Here is a 20,871-nt window from a genome sequence, read left to right on the forward strand (position 1 = left end):
TGAGCCACCATGTGGTTGCTGGGATTTGAACTCCGGACCTTCGGAAGAGCAGTCGGGTGCTCTTACCCACTGAGCCATCTCACCAGCCCATCTATGTCATTTATAATTGTTGCATATTATTCTAACATGTGGAAGTCCTACATCTTATTTAATTATGTCAGTCACTATGTGTGTCATTTTCAAGGATTTGCTCTTTTAAACAGTCCGTATCATGAGTCCCTGCCATCATTTACATAAGAAAAATGGCATCACTAGGTAAAGTGGATCAATGTTATCAAGTTTCCCTTTAAACAGGTTGCACCTGTTTTACATTCTCATCAGTGGTAAATTAAAGGGTAAAGTAATAGTAAATCTCTCACTCTTTCCCCTTTTCATAGGTGTAGATGCAATGCTTAGTATGTGCTAACACACTGTAGCCGTGGCAGTTCAGCAAAGAATTACAATAAGGCTCTAGCACTGAAATTGCTTGTTTTTTACGTCGAGTTCATAAACTATGTTTCCAGTCCATATCATTGTCAGCGGTGCAGGATCATTTATTTATTTATTTATTTTAAGAAAGTGCTTCCTGTGTAGCCTTGGCTGGTCTGAAAGTCACTTAACTCATTTTGTAGATAAGGTTGTTCCAAACTATTGGAGATCTGCTTGCTCTTGTTTCCCAAGTGCTGGGATTAAAGGTATGCACTACCATGCCTGGCTATTTCCTCGACTTTTAATGAACCTAAGCAACTGTCAATGTAACTGACTGGTTTATATATTTTTGAAATGTTTTAGTAGCTATTGCTAAACTAAGGGTTAAGTCTCTCAGTGTATAAGTATATAAGTATAAACTAAGTGTATAAGCATAAATAATTATTTTACTTGATGTGTCATGATAACTTGATGTGTCATAATAACTTGATGTTCACATAAAATAATTAAATAATACATGGAACTATTTGTATTATATGTTCATAGAATAATCAATATTGTCCTGATTAATGTTTGTCAATGTGAAACAAACAAGAGACACCTGGGAAGAGGAAATCTCACTGGAGGAATTGCCTCCATCAGATTAGCCTGTAGGCAAGTCCAGGACATTTTCTTAGTTAATGATTGATGTCAGGAAACCCATTGGCTGGCGCTATCTCTAGCAGTTTGTATAAAGAAGCGGGCTGAGCAAGAAGTGGAGAGCAAGCAGCAACAACCTCCCTCCATAGCCTGAGTGCTAGCTTCAGTTCCTGTCTCCACGTTCTAGCCCTGTGTATCTGCTCTGACTTCCCTCAGCAATGGTCTTGACTTGAGACTTATAAGATAAAATAAACCCTTTCCTCAAGTTGGTTTTGGATAGCATTGCCATGGCAACAGAAACCTAACTAGGACAGACATGTTGTTGGCTTTTGATATTGGATAGAAAGGAGAAAGTTGAATTGGGTCTCATGCAGGCAGAGTTGGTACTGAGTTCCCTGTGAAGGTGAGGATGATCTTGAAGCTCAGTCCTTTAGCCTTCACCTTTCAAGTGCTAGGATTACAGGCACGTGCCATCATGCCCAGCTATAGGATGTGCTCATATGGGTAATTCTGTTCAGCATAGTTTTATTTTGGATTCATGTTATTTTGGTTCATTCATGTTTATTCTTTAGTGATTTTTCTATTCCTTCCTTCCATCCTGTGACTTCATAGCTATAGGGCAATAAAAAGTAGCTTTTTATTATCGGGAGTTAGTTAGGGCCTCTGCTCTGAAGTGTGGTGTTCCAGTAGAAGCTCATGTAATTTGTTAAATTCTGCATTTCTTTACATTCTTCCAAATGTGTATTCTATGGCTGCATAAGCCGAAACATCGTTTTATCCTATGTTTATGGTCCTGCTGTATCTCTGAAGAGCTACTGGTGACTTTTGTCCTTTTGTGCATCGTCACAGGAACCAGCACCCATGACAGAAGATCTGCTGGAAGAGCAGTCTGAGGTCTTAGCAAAATTAGGGACATCTGCTGAGGGGGCGCACCTCCGAGCACGCATGCAGAGTGCCTGTCTCCTCTCTGATATGGAGTCTTTTAAGGTAGGTCACACTTCCAGAGCTCTGGGTCTGTTTTCAGCTATTCTGGGATGAAACTGTGAACAATACTGTAAAGTGACAAGAAGGTTGTGTCTTTTTTAAGTGTTTGAATTTATTACTTGTTACAAAATGCTACTTCCAGCCTGGAAAGGACATGTCAGACTCACTTCTTAGGTTTGAAAAAGAAAGTCAACCTGCTTTCCAAAGTTGAGAATTGAATGTTCTCTGTGTTAGGAGATGTTTTTTTCCTTTCTGTGTGCTTAGCCTATTTAAGGCTTTGGGAACTGTAGGGATTTCAATGTGGATTATTTTATACAACAAACATACGTGTGCCACACACTATGAGTATAGGGGGAGATACAGTATTCATTTAGTCTGTTGAGCTTGTGAGAGAAGATTTCTGTATAACTAACTAGTCTTCAAAGGATGCAAGGTAGAGGGAAGTAGCTAACCTGTTGAGCAGGTATGGGGACTTTCTCAGAAAAGTCAGTACTTTGGAAGAGTATGTATTTGCTGCCTGGAGGAGTTATTGTTGGCTTGGATCAAGGCTTGGGTGTACAACACTGCACATTCAGGGAACGGTGGTATTTGAGTGTCCTTACCCTAAGATACTGTATGAAACTTTAAAATTTTATGTGTGTGGGTATTTTACCTGCATGAATATCTGTGCACCATGTGACTAGTGGGAATTGAACCTGTGTCCCCTGAAGAGCAAGTGGTGCTCTTAACTGCTGAGCAAACTCTTTGGCCCCCAATATCTGACACTTAAACGGCAAAACCTAACACTATGAGTAGAAAATTCCACACTATTAGAGTGTTTCATATGCAAAATTATTTAAGTCAGTGTATAAACTCACTTTCACAGTATATAAGTGTAATATGCATGAAAAGTAATTGAATTCCAGGTTTAGACTTGAGTCAAAGCTTAGTTTGTGCATTTGAAAATTCAGAAATCTAAAAAACTTCAAAACCCTCCTACGCCCATGTATTTTAGAACGTGTACTCAACCTGAGTGTGACAACTCAGAAGGGAGGCCAGAGGACACCTTCGCTGTCTGCACACAAACTTCTGAAACTTCTTCCAGGCCTGAACATGTGTGTGTGTGTGTGTGTGTGTGTGTGTGTATTATGTATGTATGTATGTATGTATTTAATGTGAGTACATCCCTGTCTTTAGACACACCAGAAGAGGATCCTATTACAAATGGTTGTGAGCCACCATGCGGTTGCTGGGAATTGAACTCAGGACCTCTGGAAGAGCAGTCAGTGCTCTAACCACTGAGCATCTCTCCAGCCCCCTGAGCTTCTTTATAATCCACAGTAGCCCCTGGCTCTTCAGTTCATAGCCCTTCTCAGTCCACATCTGTGCTCTTCAGGATGGCCCAAGTTTAATTTCTTTCTTTGTAAACACGAACCCTTCATGGTTACTTTTTCTACTTCCTTCTCTACCTGCTAGGAGGTAAATGATGATAGGAAGCCTTTTATCTTTACTTATCTCCCTGTAAGTCCTGTCAAATGATGCTGAAATGTGTGACTTTTGCTCTGCTGTACAGTATTCAAACAGTTGACTTGGTGGCTAAAGAGAAACTAAGGGCTCTGTGGAGAAAACCAAAAAGAAGGGGGTCAGCAAGTGTGACCAACCTCCACTGCAGTTCTCCTGCCATCAGCTGCCTTCCTAGTCAGTGTGTGCACCACATCAGGCTCTGCAGATGTGCACATAAGAGACTGCAAATGGTGCTGTTCTTTTAACATTGTGCACTAGCAAAACTGCTGCTCATTAAATTCTTTTGGACTAAGCTGGGCACTTACAAATTTATAATAAATTTTTTTAACCAGAAAGTATAGGCACATGTATAAGGTGGCTCTTAGGAATACAACTATGTAGGGTAGATGCTTTTAAAAGTAGTTATTCTAAACATATGAGTTGCCTTTCCCTTTCTGTAGGAACAATTTACTATTAGAACTGCTTAGAGATCCCAGAGTTGGGCATGGATGTGTGCCTGAGACACCCATACATTATAGGGACTTATTCTGGGCCATCTGTTATAATAAATCCTTTAACAGTAAAAAGAGGATAAGCCATGGCTGAGGTGTCTGTCCTGCCTGGTATGTTCCTAAGAACTTGGGGCAGGCGAGGGCTCTAGTACAAAATCTTCACTAGTCTGTTACATGGGAGCTGAATATTGAAAACTGTCAAGCTTACTGCCTTTACAGATCAGCTGGTGTGCTGCCTGGGTAGGATCCAGACCTTTGCACATAAATCCTAGTCATTGTCACAAACCATGGCACAGTCTTACAAGAATGGATTCTATGGAGCTGGAGAGATGGCTTAGCAGTTAAGAGCACTGGCTCCTCTTCTAGCGGACCCAGGTTCAATTCTCAGCACTCAGGAAAAACAAAACAACAACAACAACAAAACGGGTTCTAAAATTAGTGAAGAACTTCCTTCTGGTTCCTTAGGTTCTCTCTGGGTTAAGAATGGTGATGCTAAGCCCCATGAGTTTAGTCATCACATTTGAAACAGACTGTTCTCACCAACAGTGCTACATGTCCATCCTTATATTCTGTGCTAATAATACTGAGTACCTGAAGAAAGACCTTCCTGTCTCTCCACAAGCAGTGTGAGGCCACTTTATCTTCTAGGTTTGAAAGTAGAATTGTTGGAAAGTTTTTGGCATATATCATTATTAATTCTAGGTAGTTGAGCAATAACTGGAACATTAATGTTTGCTTTTAGCCACCTGAACAATAATAGTGGGATTTCAGTTCCTTAATAGCATAGAAGTAGTTTAGATGGAGGTGTTTTGTATGAAGCCTTAGAGTTTGGTTACTGAATAGACCATGAGTGAGGGAGACTAGCTGATATTTATACCGATGCTGGTATTGCCTAACCACAGAGTAGAGTCTCAGTCATGTGTTATTCTGGTTGTGCTGTGCATTATTTAATTCTCTATACTTCATTTATTTACTACTTTGTTCAGTACTGAGTAGTTAATACTACAAAGTTTGTACAAAGTCATCATATGAAAATGGGTGCCTTTTTTTGGTTTTTGTTTTTTCTGTAAAATTGAGGAACATTTTTGGGGTAACACCTCCTATTTTAAATGTGATGTTCAAACTTTAAGTGTGAATATAATTTTGCACCAGGCTTGTCTGAAAATACTGGGTTTTGTCTTGTTTGTTTTTTTGTTTGTTTGTTTGTTTTGTGTGTGTGTGTGTGTTTTAGGCAGCTAATCCAGGCTGCTTTCTGGAAGATTTTGTGAGGTGGTACTCACCAAGGGACTACATTGAGGAGGAGGTGACTGATGAGAAGGGCAATGTGGTCCTGAAGGGGGAGCTGAGTGCCCGTATGAAGATCCCCAGCAACATGTGGGTAGAAGCCTGGGAAACTGCTAAGCCTGTTCCAGCAAGACGCCAGAGGAGGCTGTTTGATGATACCCGAGAGGCAGAAAAGGTACGAGGAGATGACTAGTAAGTCTTAGGTATGAGGGTCTGTACTTACTTAACAAGCAAACCGTTGAAATTCAATACCTAATATTACATTGAAGGTTTTAGAGCTAGTTGTAAAGACAGTCATGGAACATTTGCATCATATACTATCTTATACTTTATATCAGAAGTATTTAAAATGATCATGTCCTTAGAATTCCACCAAAGTGTTTACTAGGGAAATAATAAGAGAAACAGTGATCTGTATATCTTAATGATGTTCAACATCTTCAGTGAAAAGGGAGAAATAACCAAACTTCATAAGAAAATGCTTGCAGTTCTAGAGAATAGTGGCCCAGCCTAAATCCTGATTGCCCCTTACATCATTCCACTGAGTAAATCCATGCCTCCAGCATTATGTAGAGATTATCAGATTAACAGTGAATAGAAAAATGAGGCAGGTTTCAGTGGTGCTCCTGGTGCTGCAATCTTGTGGATGTGGCTGGTGGGGGCAGGAATTCTGAAAGTCAAGAGAAGGGACAGAGGAGCTACCTCAGCATAGCAGTCACAGAGGAGCATTGGGAAGAATCTGTCATTGTTAGATGCTGTATAATGATTCTTCAGGACCCCAGAGGCCAGGGTAGCCCAAGGAGATTATGTGGTCTTGTTGCCTCTTAGTGCTTTAGTTATCAGAACATCAGAGGACAAGGCATTCTTACACACGTGTATGAGGTTCTGCCAGCTATATAAAAAGCACTGAATGTCATCCATGTAACTACATAGTACTTGGTAACAATACTGGGCAACTGTGACTAGAAGGCATTTGCTATACTTAACTATAAGCCGTTATTCTGGCAGCAGCCTCAGATGTCTGTAGTCTACCATGTCTTTTGATTGGTCAAGAGGCTATATCCAGTGACTGACATATCAGTTGGGTTTGCCTTGAGTAGTCTTTCATGTTCATACATAATGAAATCAGTGGTGAATTTCCCAGAACATATTCCATCTTTAAGTAATGCCCGGCTTTCTATAGAGAAGAGATAACCCCCTAGAGTCAGACAAAGGATGAGAAAGAAGTAAATAAGAGGGGACGATTAAGTACACTCCAGAAATGAAAAATGATAGTCTACCTCCCCACTGCTTACATCCATTACAGAAACTGCAGAAGATGGCAGTTTCCATTTATGATGCTACCAAAATAGAGAAGGCAGAGCACACACATGTTACTTTAAAACCATAAATGCAACATTAGTATTGTAGGCACTATGTATAGTTTTGCTTTATTCAAACATCACAGCATTCTGAGGACAGTATCATCATCCAGGCTTGGAGGTCCAGAGCCACACACTCTCGTTACAGGCATTTTACAAAGGACTAGAAGGGGCAGGGGGAGGAAAAGTTCAGATGGCACCAGCAGAGGGAAGAGACACTACTCGGAGAGTCCTATCTCCCCTAGACTGGAGCCATGGCAAGACTTACTGAGTCTTAGTCCAAGAGCCCCTGGTAAGCCTCACTCTTAAATGACCAGGCTATAAAAGGTGCATGAATAGTTTTAAAGAAAGAAATTCCATCTGTATTTCTGTGTTTTAATGGCTATAGAGACAGAAGGTGAACAAGTTCTGTGTGATCCCTCTATTTAGTGTTGAAACCCATGAAGATCTTCATAATCCCACAGTGAGATGCTGCTTCTATATACTGCTGATGGCTACAGGGAGAGTCCGTGTATTGCACATGTCTCTTTATGTTTATAAGTAGAAATAATAGTTTCTACTGTGTAATTAAAAAGAAATTACAGATTGTAGAAGATCGCTAACAATCTTATATACTGAGAAAATCAAGTAACAAAATAACACTTACACATTTATTCTTAGTGGCCTAAAACAAAAAAATCCTAGATTGACAACATGCTGCTGTTAACTGTCATGTTGGTGTTGTGACTTACAGATCATCCTCATTCTCTGCATGTTCCTACCTTGTATGTGTAACATAAAGACTTGGAAAGCTTAAGAAAGTAGTTATTACAGTTCCTACATGCTTGCCTCTGCCATAGCTGCTGCTTAGCTGGGAAAGAGGCGAGAGTGAGCTGAGGTCAGGCCTCTGTGCCCCAGGAATGCCACCTGCAGTATTTCTGTGTTCCTGTGTTTCCCTCAGGTGCTGCACTACCTGGCCATGCAGAAGCCTGCAGACCTAGCCAGGCACCTCCTGCCTTGTGTGATTCATGCAGCTGTTCTCAAGGTAAAGGAAGAAGGTAAATGTCTCAGTTGATCAGTCCCTAAGCCCATTTCCAGAGAAGGGCTTTTGGTTCCATTTTTAACTATGGCTTTGATTTTTTTTTTTTAATTTTTTATAAATAGAAAGTCTGGAAAACATTCCTTCTGTTAAGAAGATTATAAAGCAGATCATAGCCCATTCCAGCAAAGTTCTGCACTTCCCCAATCCCGAGGACAAGAAACTGGAAGTAAGTGTATGTTCTGTCAGGGTCTTGCCAAGAGTTTTCCCCGCCTGGCAGTAATTACTTTAATCTTTTTTTTTTTTTTTTTTTATGTTTTACATTTTCTTTTTACACTCATTTATTGGATAGTGATGTTGGTTATGCGTGCATGTCACAGGATATGTAGAGGTCAGAGGTCAGGTTCCCTCCTTCCTATGACTCAGGATGTAAGACTTGGTGACAAGCACCTGTCCCTGCTGAGCCATCTCATTGGCTTCTAAAAAGGCTAAAAGGCTCTGCATCTCTGTCTCTCAGAGCTTGTGCCTCCCTTTCTACTCTAGGAAATCATCCTTCAGATCACTACTGTGGAAGCTATAATAGCCCGAGCCCGGTCTCTGAAGGCCAAGTTTGGAACTGAGAAGTGTGAGCACGAGGAAGAAAAGGAAGATCTGGAAAGGTACTGTTGCTATGCCCCTTGCTTTGTCCACAGGAGGCCGCTGCTGAGAGAGGATGCCATGTTTTCTTTAATCCCAGAGGTTACTTGAATAGCGTGGGATACGTAGTGAGCTGTTCAGGTTAGCCAAGGCAAACCCAGCCACAAAAGAACAAAATGAAATACTCTGCCCTCTGATGATAGCGAAATACTGAGTTCTCTTAGGATCAGAACTGTTCTAAGTTCTTTTCAGTCAATTCTGTCACCCTCACTTGTCCATGGTGGGTTTAGGAGGAGTTGCCAATGAGGTTACCTGAAGAGCAAGCAGTCTGACCCTTCCTGCTTCTTCCTCTAGGTTTGTCAGCTGCCTGCTGGAGCAGCCTGAGGTATCAGTCACTGGGGCAGGAAGTGGACATGCTGGCCGCATCATCCACAAGCTGTTTGTGAATGCTCAGCGGGTAAGTGCGAGTCCTCCGTGGCTGCTCTTGGCCCAGGATGGTGTTCTGAGTCCCACACCAGGGTGACAGCTCAGAAAGGATCAGGCTCCAGGGCTCCTGAGACTGAGATGCCCTGGGTTAAGCAAAGTGATAAAAGAGTAATTCAGATCTAAACTGTGGAAATTAGAAGGCTTGCATACCCATTGTTCTAGAAGCTGGTGGGGACTTTTAGCAATGGTCAGAGCTATGGTATAGGAAAATGTGCTTATAGCCTCAGTTTCTGACTAGTCTGTAATAGAGATTGTCTCAAAAGGAAAAGGACTCAAGGCTGTGAAAACTGTGTAAATGAGCCTCAGCACAGGAGGAAATCCACTTTGGAAAATTATCTTCATTATTCTTTCCATTCATGAAAGTAGGAAGTTAAGTTATATTAAGGGGTATTGGTCACATATGTGTATATATGTGCACACAGACACATGCACGCACTCGAGAAGGTACTGGTATTCCCTTGGGGCACATTAATATGGGCGATTCAGGTGAAAGTATTACGTGCACTAGATACAGTTTTCACTGACCTGGAACAAGATGACACTGGAGACAAGAACACCAAGCAGCTCAGCGTTGAGATAGTCATCCTCTACCAAGTAAGAGTTTTCTTGGTGCACACATGGGCTCCCTTAGGGTTGCTATTGCTGTGATAAATGTCACAACCAAAAGCAATTTGGGGAGGAAGTCCCTGGAGCAAGAACTCAAACTGGGCAGGAGCTGATGCAGAGGCCAGGGAGCGGCTGCTTACTGACTGCTCAGTCATCCCTCACCCCATCCCATCCATCAGGAAATAAGAAAATGTTCTGTGGGCTGCCTCAGAGCTGGATCTTGTGTAAACATTTTCTCAGTTAAGGCTCCCTCCTCTCAGATGACTATAACTTGTGTCAGGTTGACATACAACTAACCAGAACACGGACTAACAGTTGCATCATCCCTAGAGAGAAACTCAAAATTACAGTCACACACAGTGCTCTGAATGTTGAAAGCTAAACACAAGATTACCTTATTGGCTTATACACTAAGTAGGAGGCAGCCCTGCTCTCCTTCGTCCTCCTCTGATTCTGCTCTCACAAGCTGTACCTCTCCACCATCCAACACAGAGGCTGACAAGCAGTGTCCTTGTCACCCCTGCTGCTGCGTCTCCTCAGTAGGGAAGACTCAACTCTTTACCAACTTTTAAGAAAGCCATGAATTAAGTTTTAAAATCAGAAGTGTCTAAGTCTTTAGTGTTAAAGGTGCTGCTTGTTTGGGGTGATCAGAATTACTCCCCTAAACTGGAACAGCCCCCTCAGTCCTTCCCTAACTAAAAAGCTGCTAGAAAAACAAAGATTAGTCAGTTTCAGTCTTCAGCACTTAAGTCTTCCACACCAAAGGATGTCTCATCACTCGGGGTGCTGTGATCCTTATCACATCTAAGAGGAGGACGCTGCTTCTCAGGGGTCCTCCTCAAGACCCTCAGGTTGTGAGTGTATCTCACACAGCTCAGCTTCTCAGTCTACCTCAGTAGTTAGCGCTTTCAGAACTCATGTAATGACCAGTACAAGGTTGTGTTTTAACTCAGCTCTTGCTGTCTTGCTGTCTTGTCTTGTTGACTTTATGTAACTTTTCATGCTGAGCAGATACTTTGTACCAGTTTTACTAACAAAGGAAGATTTAGTTATATTTAAGTCATACCTGAATTTTTATAGCACACATTAGCTTCATATTAGAGCTTTTCTTCAAAATTATAAACTGTCGGCCCAGTGACACAGCTCAGGGGTAAACACTTGCTGCCAAGTCTATTGGCAGTTTATTCTCCAGAAGCTACATGGTAAATGGCGAGAACCCACTCCTGAAAGTTGTCCTCTGACTTCATGTGTGTGCTGTGGCATATGCACACATGAGCACCCCACCCCCACAAACCCAAAGTATAAAATATTAAAATTCTGAACTGTAATAAAGTTGAATGAAACCATATAGGCTTGGGTATGTATGTATGTATTTAAATAGAATTCAGCAAAAACAACTGCTTTGTCCCAGTTTTACTAAGTTGAATTATTTCTATACATCTGTCCTTAAATTTATGGTTTGTCTGTCAAGTGCCTTTTGAAACAGCATCTTGTTTGAAAGAGTGAGGGTTTTCAGTCATTTCCTCATTAAATGACCCTGCACTTCACCTGTTGAGCCATCAGATGCATGAGCCTGAGCCTCAGCTAGCCATGTCTGGTCTGTGATGTGGTTCTGTGCACCTTCAGTGCCCTTGGATGGAGTCATGCCCACACAGTGCATGCCATTCCCGATGTGCCCTCGAGTCTGCCCGGCTCCTTAGCTCCCTTGGTCCCTTTCATCACTGTTTGTTTTCTCACCTTTCTCAAGCTGACTGAATCTTCTGATGAGGTAACAACATGGCCTTATGTCCCTCATAGTTCTTTGTCCTTCCCCATCCCTCTAACTTCATAAGGTCATCTTAACTAACCATCTCTAACCGGCTGATCTGGCATCCCCTCTGGCTGTACAGCTTACCTTGACTTCATGTTTCCATTGCCCAAAGAACTTTCCCAAGCAATGGAGTCATGAAAGGAGGACAGTATTTCGTTCTGAAGGCTCCGATTGGCTTCACTGGTGCAGTTTGAATGTACAAGCAATGCCTTCATCTTTGAGCACTTTTCCTCTGTGGCTATGGCTATGGGCATCTGTTAGCTTGCTGTCACATTAGCTGCCCAGCAGTCAAAGCCAGTGTTCCTAGTTCTAATTTGGCAAGAGAATCCAATAAAGAACTAGCTGAGAGAGCAGAGATTAAAAAAAAAAAATCATCGCCTTTCCAGACTTGAAAGTAAGTCTGTCCTGTTAACATCTAACTCGGACGTGAGTCACTGCCTGCAGAAGTGCAGGCACCAGTGCAGCTCTGCTGTTGCTGAGGAGTCCCGATGCCCTTGAGTGCACCCACCTCTGCCTGCCTCACAAGTGCCCAAGCTCTTTCCAGCTTTCTGCTTTTCTGTTTTTGTCCTTTTGAGCAATCATAACGCACAGTGGACATAATGCATTTCCAAGTGACACAGGTCATTGTGTGTTTCTTGTGTTTATCCATCTGCCCTTGGGTAATGTAGCTTTTGACTGGCTCTTGAGTTTGGTGTTTTGTTCTGTTCAAGGCTGCCGCAGTGGCTCTGCCGGAGGAGGAGCTGAAGAGATCAGGCTGCCCAGAGGAGAGAAGACAGACACTGGTGTCGGACTTCCCACCGCCTGCAGGCCGGGAGCTGATCCTGAGGGCCACTGTGCCACGGCCTGCTCCCTACTCCAAGGCCCTGCCACAGCGCATGTACAGCGTGCTCACCAAGGAGGACTTCAGACTTGCGGGTGCCTTCTCCTCAGACACCTCCTTCTTCTAGGGGGAGGAGGAGTGGCAGCTCCTGCCATGGGCACCTGAGACGACCTTGTCAAACCAGCAGCAGGAGTCACACCAGCATCCAGAGGCATCTGTAGTACCAAGCTTGAGCCAGATGGATAGATTTGAGGTGTCAAAGACTTCCACCTGGGGGGAGATGGCCTGTGTTGGGGGAACCACACATCAGCAGGCCTCTTACCTTGGGGGACAGAGTTTGTTCATTCTCTTATGACAGTCATCTTTGTAGACACTTAGTGGCTATCCTTATTAGTATTACATATGCAAGGTAGAGTATCCGTTAACTCACGTTCTGGACACTTGGTGGTAGAGCCTTTAGTCCCAGGATCTGTGTTTTTAAACTGCCACGTGGCTTTCTGTTTATTCAGTCACCAGATGGATAGTCAGCTTTATTATCTATTTGATGAGCATTTGAATATTCTAGGAGAAAGACTAGAATTTCAGTTTTGTTTTTCCATGTCACTAACCAAATGCATTTCTTCTGATCAATCTGTACATGAAATGTAGCTGCAGACTAGTGCGCTCTCTCTGTGTCTGTCTGTCTGTCTTATAGGATCTCTTGGTCCTCATGCTTGCACCCCTGCTTTGCACTTTACTTCTCTGCGTTGCTGGCTAGGGATGGTATTTAATGACATCATATGAGCACATGTTGAACACACATCCTGGGAACATAGATCAGCGTGCAATTAGTGAGCTGTGGTGTGTGTGCCGAGGCTGTGAGTGGGCTGACGCACCTGGTGCAGGGGTGATGGCTCTGTCCTCTGCAGCTCAGAATGCATCAATACGCTGCTGCGGGACCTCTCCTTGGTGATTGTAAATTATTTGGGGACCTAAATTTCCCACTTGAATCCAAAGTAAAAAATGGTTATGCTGAAGTGTAAATTCCGCCTGTGTGATTTTTAAAAATTAATAGAACTGCACAAGCCCTGTGTTATTTTTGTAAAAGAAAAAAAAGTATATATATATATATTTATCTGTATGGTGTGCACAGACACATGTCTGTCTGGGAATAGGAGGGCCAGGGGCCGACCCCTAGGCTTCCCAGTGCTCTTTCCTCTGAAATGCTGGACTTTGCTTCTTAGAAACCCATAGATACGGGCTGAGGCATGAGGGGCCAGAACAACTACAAGACAGGACAGTGTCTGCCTGCTTTCCTGGGTATAGATGACAGAACTCTACAGTGTGGGGTTGGTCTAAAATGGCATTGTTTATCTAATAAAACGGACTGCTGTCTATGTGTCGACTTGTTTTTCTCCCCAAGAACCCTTCTGTTACTTCACTCAGTTTCTGCTGCTTCAGCTCTGTCTGATGTCACTAGGAAGTGTGTGCAGAATGTTCTTCATGCCTTCGGAAGTGTGGCTGTCCATTCTTTTTCGTCTTACTGCTATTCATTTCAGACATTAGAACGTACCTGCTGTATCAGTGCTATACTGAAGATATAGAGACAAATGCTACAGTGTGTCAAAAAGCTAGTGCAGTCTCCCCCTTTCCTCTGCCCTTCCTGAAGGTGGAGAAGACTGAGCTGAGGCCACCATAGCATAGGGTAGTCCGCCCAGGGCAAGGCCATGAAATGTGGAGCATAGACAACTCTGAGGTATGCTTAGAGGCACTGCACACATCCTGTGAGCCTACCCACACTTCACCAGTGATGGTGTAAACTGTGAGAAGGGTTTGTCGGGCTCAGAGTTGAGACCTGCAAAACAATACCTGAGGGTGACTGACCTCTGGCGCACGGATACACATCTCTAAATAAGAAAGTTGAAATAAAAATCTCAGCGCAGCAGTAACTGCTCTTGCAGAGGGCTGGTTTCAGATCTCAGCACCACATGGTGGCTGACAACCATCCCTGATGCAGTCCCAGGATCCCACACTCTCTCCTGACCTGTGTTGGCATCATGCAACATGTGCACATATATGCAGGCACTGATACAATAAAAAAGATCTTTAAACGTTTTAGAAGCATCCTGCAGGACACTCAGTTGCTTATCAACAAAGGTTGCATAAATTGTAGGGGATGGCTGTCGTTCAGCTCTGTTGTGTTTGCCTGCCAATCACAAGGTGTATATATGTCCCCAGCACCAGAGAAGAAAAAAAAGTGACCCAGTAGGAGGGATGGCCTCTGGGAGTCATCCAAGCGCCCAGTGACTATGAAGTGTGGCTGCCCAGATTCTTCACCACTTCAGACAGGCCATCACCTTTTGCCCATGATGAGGCTCATGATCATAGAGGTCTCAGTCCATGGCGAGCAGGGTGTGGCACAAGCGCACACAAATGACAGACAGGGAAGGAACGGGGTGAGCAGAGGAAAGGGAGGAGGTGAATATGAATTAGTGTCTGCTCACAGGCTGTGTGGTTTCCCTCTTTCCATTCCTCTGGCTGCTGGTCTATAGAATGATGCCCCATCCCCACCCCATTTAGACGGGTTTTTATCCCTTTGGCCTTTCTGTAACAACCCTCTGCTCCCGCCAAGACACCCAGGGCTCTGAGTTATAAATCAAGTCACTTCTCCATCCAATCATGAATAAATTACTGACCCATTCTTTTCTCCAAACATCCTGAGGCCCCACAGTCACCCATGTACCACTGTGGGACAGGGCACAGGCCACTATGCTGTGACCTGTCCTTTAGAAGCTGATACTAGACAATTTTTGCTTATGAGAAGAGAAGACTTCTTTCAGTTACCACATGAATTCAGTGGACAGTGACCAAAACTGCCAAGGTTGCTAGCCCCTGGGCAGTTTGAATAGGCTATGACATGCAAGGACTATTGATTAACCTTTCTGAACCCTGATTTTGGCTTAAAACAGGCTTAGCTTTTGCCAGAGTTACGTAAGGAAGGAACTGTATTCTTAGTAGTCCACTGGTACTTTCCTGCAATATCTTGCCTACATGACACATGGAAATATTTTTAGAGTGTGAATGTCCCACTCTGACAGTGAAGGAGCAGGTTGGTGGGAGAGGACGGGTCTTTCTCTGGCTGTAGCTAAGCCGACCTGAAGGCTTAGAGGTTGGGCTGGGACCCACCCGGTCTATGTACTTCATGCCTTTCTTTACACCTGTTACTCCAGGGGAGAACTGTAAGCAACAATCTTTTGTCCCATGTTATCAGTTAAATCCTGAGTCTATGTGGTGATTCATACAAGAGAAGGGCCTGGATAGATCCAGAGCAGGGTCAGCTCTATTCACTTGTAGACACTGTTAGATCTATGCCAAATGATCATTTGTCATTTGGCTAACAAAATTGTGCTCAGAGGCAGATGGCTACCCAGGGAATCTGGCTGACACCCCAAAGTGGGATGCTAGCTGTCCACAGCTGCGTCTCTCCAACAGGATCAGTACAAAGGCAGGATGTTAGGATGTCCAGATCTCAATGCAGTGGCCACTTACTGCAGACCAGTGCATCTGGGAGGTACCACCTAACTAGAACATGAACTGCCCATGGCATGAGTCGGGGGAAGGAGAACCTGCTAAGCCCACAGGCAACACAGAAGCCGCTCCGGGGGACAGCAGACACTTGTCCCATAGGCCTCAAAAAAAGACAAGAGACAACTGCACTGCAACATTCTCACTGCTCTCATTTTCTATTTCTGTGAGATCCTGGAACTGCCCGATGGGAGCATAGGCTTTAACATGCTCTAAGATACAGGCAATATGCAAGGATTCCTTAGATAGGACTTGAACATCACAAAAAAGTATTCTAGCCGGGTGTGATGGTATACACATTTAATCCCAGCACTCCCGAGGCAGAAGCAGGCAGTTTGAGGTCAGCCTGGCCCTGGTCTACAGAGTGAGTTCCAGGGTCACACAGAAAAACCCTGTCCCTGAAAAACAAAAAAGCAAAACAAAATGCACACACACAAAAATGATCCGAACTACACGGGATTACATATCCTGTACTGAGCTCACCAGAGTGGAGAGGGCTTGGGTTTGTTGTTGTTTGTTTGTTTTGCTTTTGTTTTGTTTTTTTTCCTTTTATACTGTTGGAGATGAAATCCAGGGCCTTGTACACTGGGCAAGCACTGAGTACTCAGCTACTCCCTGGAAAAACAGCCTACAGGGTGAGAAAAGCCATTCTTGCCAAGTTATGCATCAGACAGGCAATTAATATCCAAGATATATAAAGAACTACAAATAGTTCAGGCGGGAGAGATGACGAGTTAACAGCACCAGCTGTTCTTCCAGAAAGAGGATTCATGTCTACAGCAGATATTTTAAAACCTCTCTTCATATGACCAAGAAAAAGCAATTCAGGTGTGAGGTATGGGGAGATGCCAGCTCACACACACAGGGCTCAGGCTCAGGGAAATGCCACCTCATACACAGGAGCTGGGCAGAAGCCTGCATCTTACACTAGGAGTGGAGCATAAGTCAGGTGACATTCCAGAGTGGCACTTTTTCATGGCTGGCTGGAGTGTAATTGGTTACAACTCTGGAGATGATTTTGTACTACCTATGATGTCAAATAAGCATGTGCACATCCTAGAGATTATGAGTCTAAAGCTCAGGTCCCAGATAGTGTCAGTATCACCTGGGCCCTTATGAGCAATGCAGATCTTTGGGGCTAGGGAGATGGCTCCATTTATATCGATAAAAAGACCAATGCTCAACCTCCATAAGCCAATAAAAGGCCGGCAGATCCCTGAAGCTTATTCGCCAGTCACCCTAGCTCCAGATTCTGTGAGAAAGAAAGCCTGTCTCAAAAAATTAAGGTGAGCTGGCAACACATGGCTTTTGTTGTTTCTGAAACAGTCTCTCAATGTAGTTCTGTCTGTCCTCCAGCTCCTTATGTAGACCAGGCTGGCCTTAAACTCAGAAGGATCCCATCTCTGCATCCTGAGTGTGTGCCTCCACAAATTTCTTTATTCCCAGCGCTTAGGAGGCAGAGGCAAGCAATATCTGAATTCAAGGCTAGCTTGGTCTACGGAGTTCCAGGCCAGCATGGGCTACACAGTGAGACCCTGTATTGGGGAAAGAAGAGGAGTGTGATGAGGAAGGCACCTAGCACAGGCCTCTGCTCTCTACAGGTATGTGCACACCCACCCTCACTAACAAGTGCAAACACTCACAAAGGAAAAAAAAAAACAAAAACCAGGAGATACAATTCCTTAGTCACCCTGCCCTCCTGAGCAGGGAGCTCTGGAGTGGGGCTGCTGTGTTGAGGAAGCCTTCTGGAATCTAGTCTGAGCCTCTTTGTTATAGACCTCTCTGTATGGGATCTGGGCTGTTCAGACTCACTACACAAAATCTATAGAGCACACACCCTGTCCTTGTTTGACTGTAGTGAAGGTAGTATTTACAAAGCAACAAAACCTAAAATCAATATGGTATTAAAAGCATAGCACTGGGCTGGAGAGAGGGCCGAACAGTTAAGAGCACTGATTGCTCTTGGAGAACAGTTTTGATTCCTGGCATGCACATGGTACCTTACAACTATCTGTAACTGATGCCCTTTTCTGGCCTCTGAGGGCACTGCGTGCACACACACACACACACACACACACACACACACAGGCAAAACACATAAAAATATATAACTAATACAGCAAGCGAAGTATGGCATTGAGGGGAGAGCAGCCTTGCACAGCGTCATGCCACCAGAGGCCATTGATCCACAGGTGACATGAGGTTGCTTAGCAACATTGAAGGAAAAAAATTCCTCCAACCAATTCATTTGAGCCAACTGAATTAAACTGTGAATCTGGAAACCGCCTGCACCAGGACAGCGTGGGAACTCCAGCCAGCAATGGGTTCACAGCGCTTGGAAAAACAGGGGAAGCCAATATGGCTCACACTTGTCATCTGCTCGAGCAGGAGGCCACAGCAGGAGGATTGCTGAGTTGAGGCCAGTCTGTGCATGCAAACAATAATGGAAGCAAACACTAATGACAAGAAGCAGAGGTGAGACTCAAAATAAAACCAGTGAGATGAGGAATTCAAGTCAAGAAGCCCTGTCCAGAGACAGACCCTCTCCCTAGCACCTAACACAACTGCTCAGCTGACTGCTCAGTGTGTTGCACGCTTTTGGCACAAGCCTTCAGGGAAGGGGCTCCTCTTGTCCCCTCTGTCACATTCCTGGCTCTTACATAAAAAGGCAGTTTAGCATCCTCAGAACATCATGAGAGGATTATCTGTATCGGTTGACTTAGACCATTGCTCAGTCAGTACACGGTCCACATTTCACATGAATGTGGTGAACAGTTTTTTCTCAGGCAGTTTCTGGTAGGTAGCCTGCCTCACTCATCAGGCAGTGTGAAGATTCCCCTTTGGTAAGAACCACATTTATGAGCTGGGCGTGGTGGCGCACGCCTTTAATCCCAGCACTTGGGAGGCAGAGGCAGGCGGATTTCTGAGTTCGAGGCCAGCCTGGTCTATAGAGTGAGTTCCAGGACAGCCAGGGTTACACAGAGAAACCCTGTCTCGAAAAAACCAAGAAAGAAAAAAGAAAAAAAAAAAAGAACCATATTTATGCCATATGAGTTTAACTTAAACATAGCTCCAGCACTGGATGGAACATTAACGATTTTGAAACCTCAGGTTGCTGAACTATTTATTCCCCCAACTATGAGACACTTACCTATGAACTGCCATCTGATTACATTCACCTAACTTATTCCTGCATTGCTGGCTAAGGCAGTCAAACACTGGCTTATCTTAGTGGTCGAGCATGCACTTAGCACGGCCAAGGCACTGGATTGATCCCCAACCCCAACCCCACATGGCGTTCCGGGAACTGAGGGATGGTACTGACAGCTAAGAATGCAGCCCGATATAGAACTCATAAGCTTAACACATCACAAAAGCTTTTTGCAATTTTCTTCTTTGATAATTCAATTGTGCAGTTCTCAAGTGAGAACTTTGTAGATGATAATACTTACCACGGCGCTCAAAGGTTGGACACTTCTGCTTTAGACTGGTTACACTCAGGATGTACCAGAACCCAAGGTTCTGCCTTCTGCATGTACTTCCAATGGAATTGGGCCGTCAGTCCTGTGGGCTTTCTTCAGAGCGCCCCACAGCCGGCTGCACACCCATTATCTGCCCTCCCAGCCTTTAGTGTTCTCTGGCACCATAAGACAAGCTGGGTGAAGTGGCAGACAGTAGCTCACAGCTCCTGGCTATAGCTCACACTGGAATTGTGTCTAGTAGACTTCCCTTCTGAGGTTTGTTTATTTTTTTCTGACCCCCATCAGACAACTGAAGCCTCTCTACAGACCAGTCCTGTTCCCACTGTTCCCCATTCAAACTCTGTGTGACCCAGACATCTACAGCTTTTGTTGGCCAGACCAAGATGGCCTCTCAAACTCAGTATAAAGACCCAACCCCAAAGAACACTCACCCCTGCTTCCCAGACTGAGCGGCGGGCCTGGCTGAGCCTGGCAGGGGCCACGTCTATGACCAGGATGTTCCTGGTTTGCTTCAGTTCTGCTCAGTGTACAACCTGGGGATGCTGTCAATATCATGAAGAGGGCAATTCTAGACCAGCTTACCTGGGGGGAGCTCCAGCAAACCTGTGAAGCCAACTGCCCACAGCACACATTCTGAGGCCTCCGGTGTGCTCAGAGAGTGATGGCAGAAAGCTGTCTAATAGGCCAGAGCCTGGTGGACAGGCCACAGCCTAGTTACAGGGCCTTCTCCAACCAACCATGGCTCAGCTATTGAGAATAAACTGCATTGGTCTGGTATCCTGGGGCCAGGGTGAACACTGAGTTAAATCCCATAGCTTCCCACACTAACAGGAATGTATGCTTACGTGGAACTCAGCTGTAGATCATCAAGGGAAGATACTCTCATCCAGGACTGTGGTCTGTATGAGAGGAAAGAAGATGTGACTGCAGAGCGCGCGCGTGTGTGTGCGCGCGTGTGTGCGCGCGCGCGTGAGTGTGCGTGAGTGTGTGCGTGAGTGTGTGTGCGCGTGAGTGTGTGCGCGCGTGCGTGTGTGCGCGCATGCGTGTGTGTGCATGCGTGAGTGTGTGCGTGTGTGTGCATGTGCGTGTGCATGAGTGTGTGTGCACGTGCGTGTGTGCATGGGTGCGTGTGCGTGTGTGTGTTTGGAATCATCCCTTATTCCTATTCTGCCATAGTCACAGCAGGGTGTCTCAATCCCAGAGAGGGAAGATAAGCCTCATTTTGCTAACCAGTTTAGGGATTAGAGGACCTCCTGGGACCTAGGGATCTCCCTCCTTGCCCTTCTGGGGTTGAGTTAGAGGTAGGATGCCATGCTCCCTGGGCATTTTATGTGGGCTTCTGCACACTGGTCCTCACAGCTGCACAAGCATTTCAACCCCTGAGACACTCCCATCCTCCAACCACCCCACCTTTACAGCTATAATGTCTCATGTATCCCAGACTTGTCTCAAACATTTGCAATTTGATCTGACTTCCATGTCTCACTTTTCATAGTGGGTCGGATGCGAGCAGAGACAAAGTTGTAATTATCTTACCTAGAGCACCAACTGCAATGTCTGAAATGGGGACACCATCACAGAACTGTTTCCCCTATGCCTTTGAAAACATTTCCTCATACATGCAAAAGCATAGGCCACCAGAACACATAAGAGGAGTTGACATGAAAAGGTAGTAGGGCATTCTGAAGGACTGCAGTCGTCTCCAAAGCTAATAAGAGACTCGTCTTAGTCAGGGTTTCTATTCCTGCACAAACATCATGACCAAGAAGCAAGTTGGGG

General features: G+C 44.5%; 1 protein-coding gene across 2 annotated transcripts in view; it reads left to right on the plus strand.

The window, feature by feature from the left end:
- Rab3gap1 (RAB3 GTPase activating protein catalytic subunit 1) overlaps nt 1-13,419 on the plus strand; it is a 67,735-nt gene extending 54,316 nt beyond the window's left edge. The window contains exons 18-25 of one of the 2 annotated variants that reach the window (XM_021197847.2): nt 1,897-2,034; nt 5,257-5,484; nt 7,611-7,707; nt 7,814-7,917; nt 8,232-8,347; nt 8,679-8,781; nt 11,164-11,184; nt 11,937-13,419. In XM_021197847.2, coding sequence (XP_021053506.1) covers nt 1,897-2,034; nt 5,257-5,484; nt 7,611-7,707; nt 7,814-7,917; nt 8,232-8,347; nt 8,679-8,781; nt 11,164-11,184; nt 11,937-12,173 — 1,044 coding nt within the window. In that variant the 3' untranslated portion in view covers nt 12,174-13,419. The remainder of the gene's footprint in view (nt 1-1,896; nt 2,035-5,256; nt 5,485-7,610; nt 7,708-7,813; nt 7,918-8,231; nt 8,348-8,678; nt 8,782-11,163; nt 11,185-11,936) is intronic. The other variant, XM_021197848.2, reaches the window with a different exon arrangement.
- The last annotated feature ends 7,452 nt before the right edge of the window (nt 13,420-20,871 follow it).

This window comes from Mus pahari, chromosome 5 (genome assembly GCF_900095145.1).
Source record: "Mus pahari chromosome 5, PAHARI_EIJ_v1.1, whole genome shotgun sequence".
NCBI classification, from domain to species: Eukaryota; Metazoa; Chordata; class Mammalia; order Rodentia; family Muridae; genus Mus; species Mus pahari.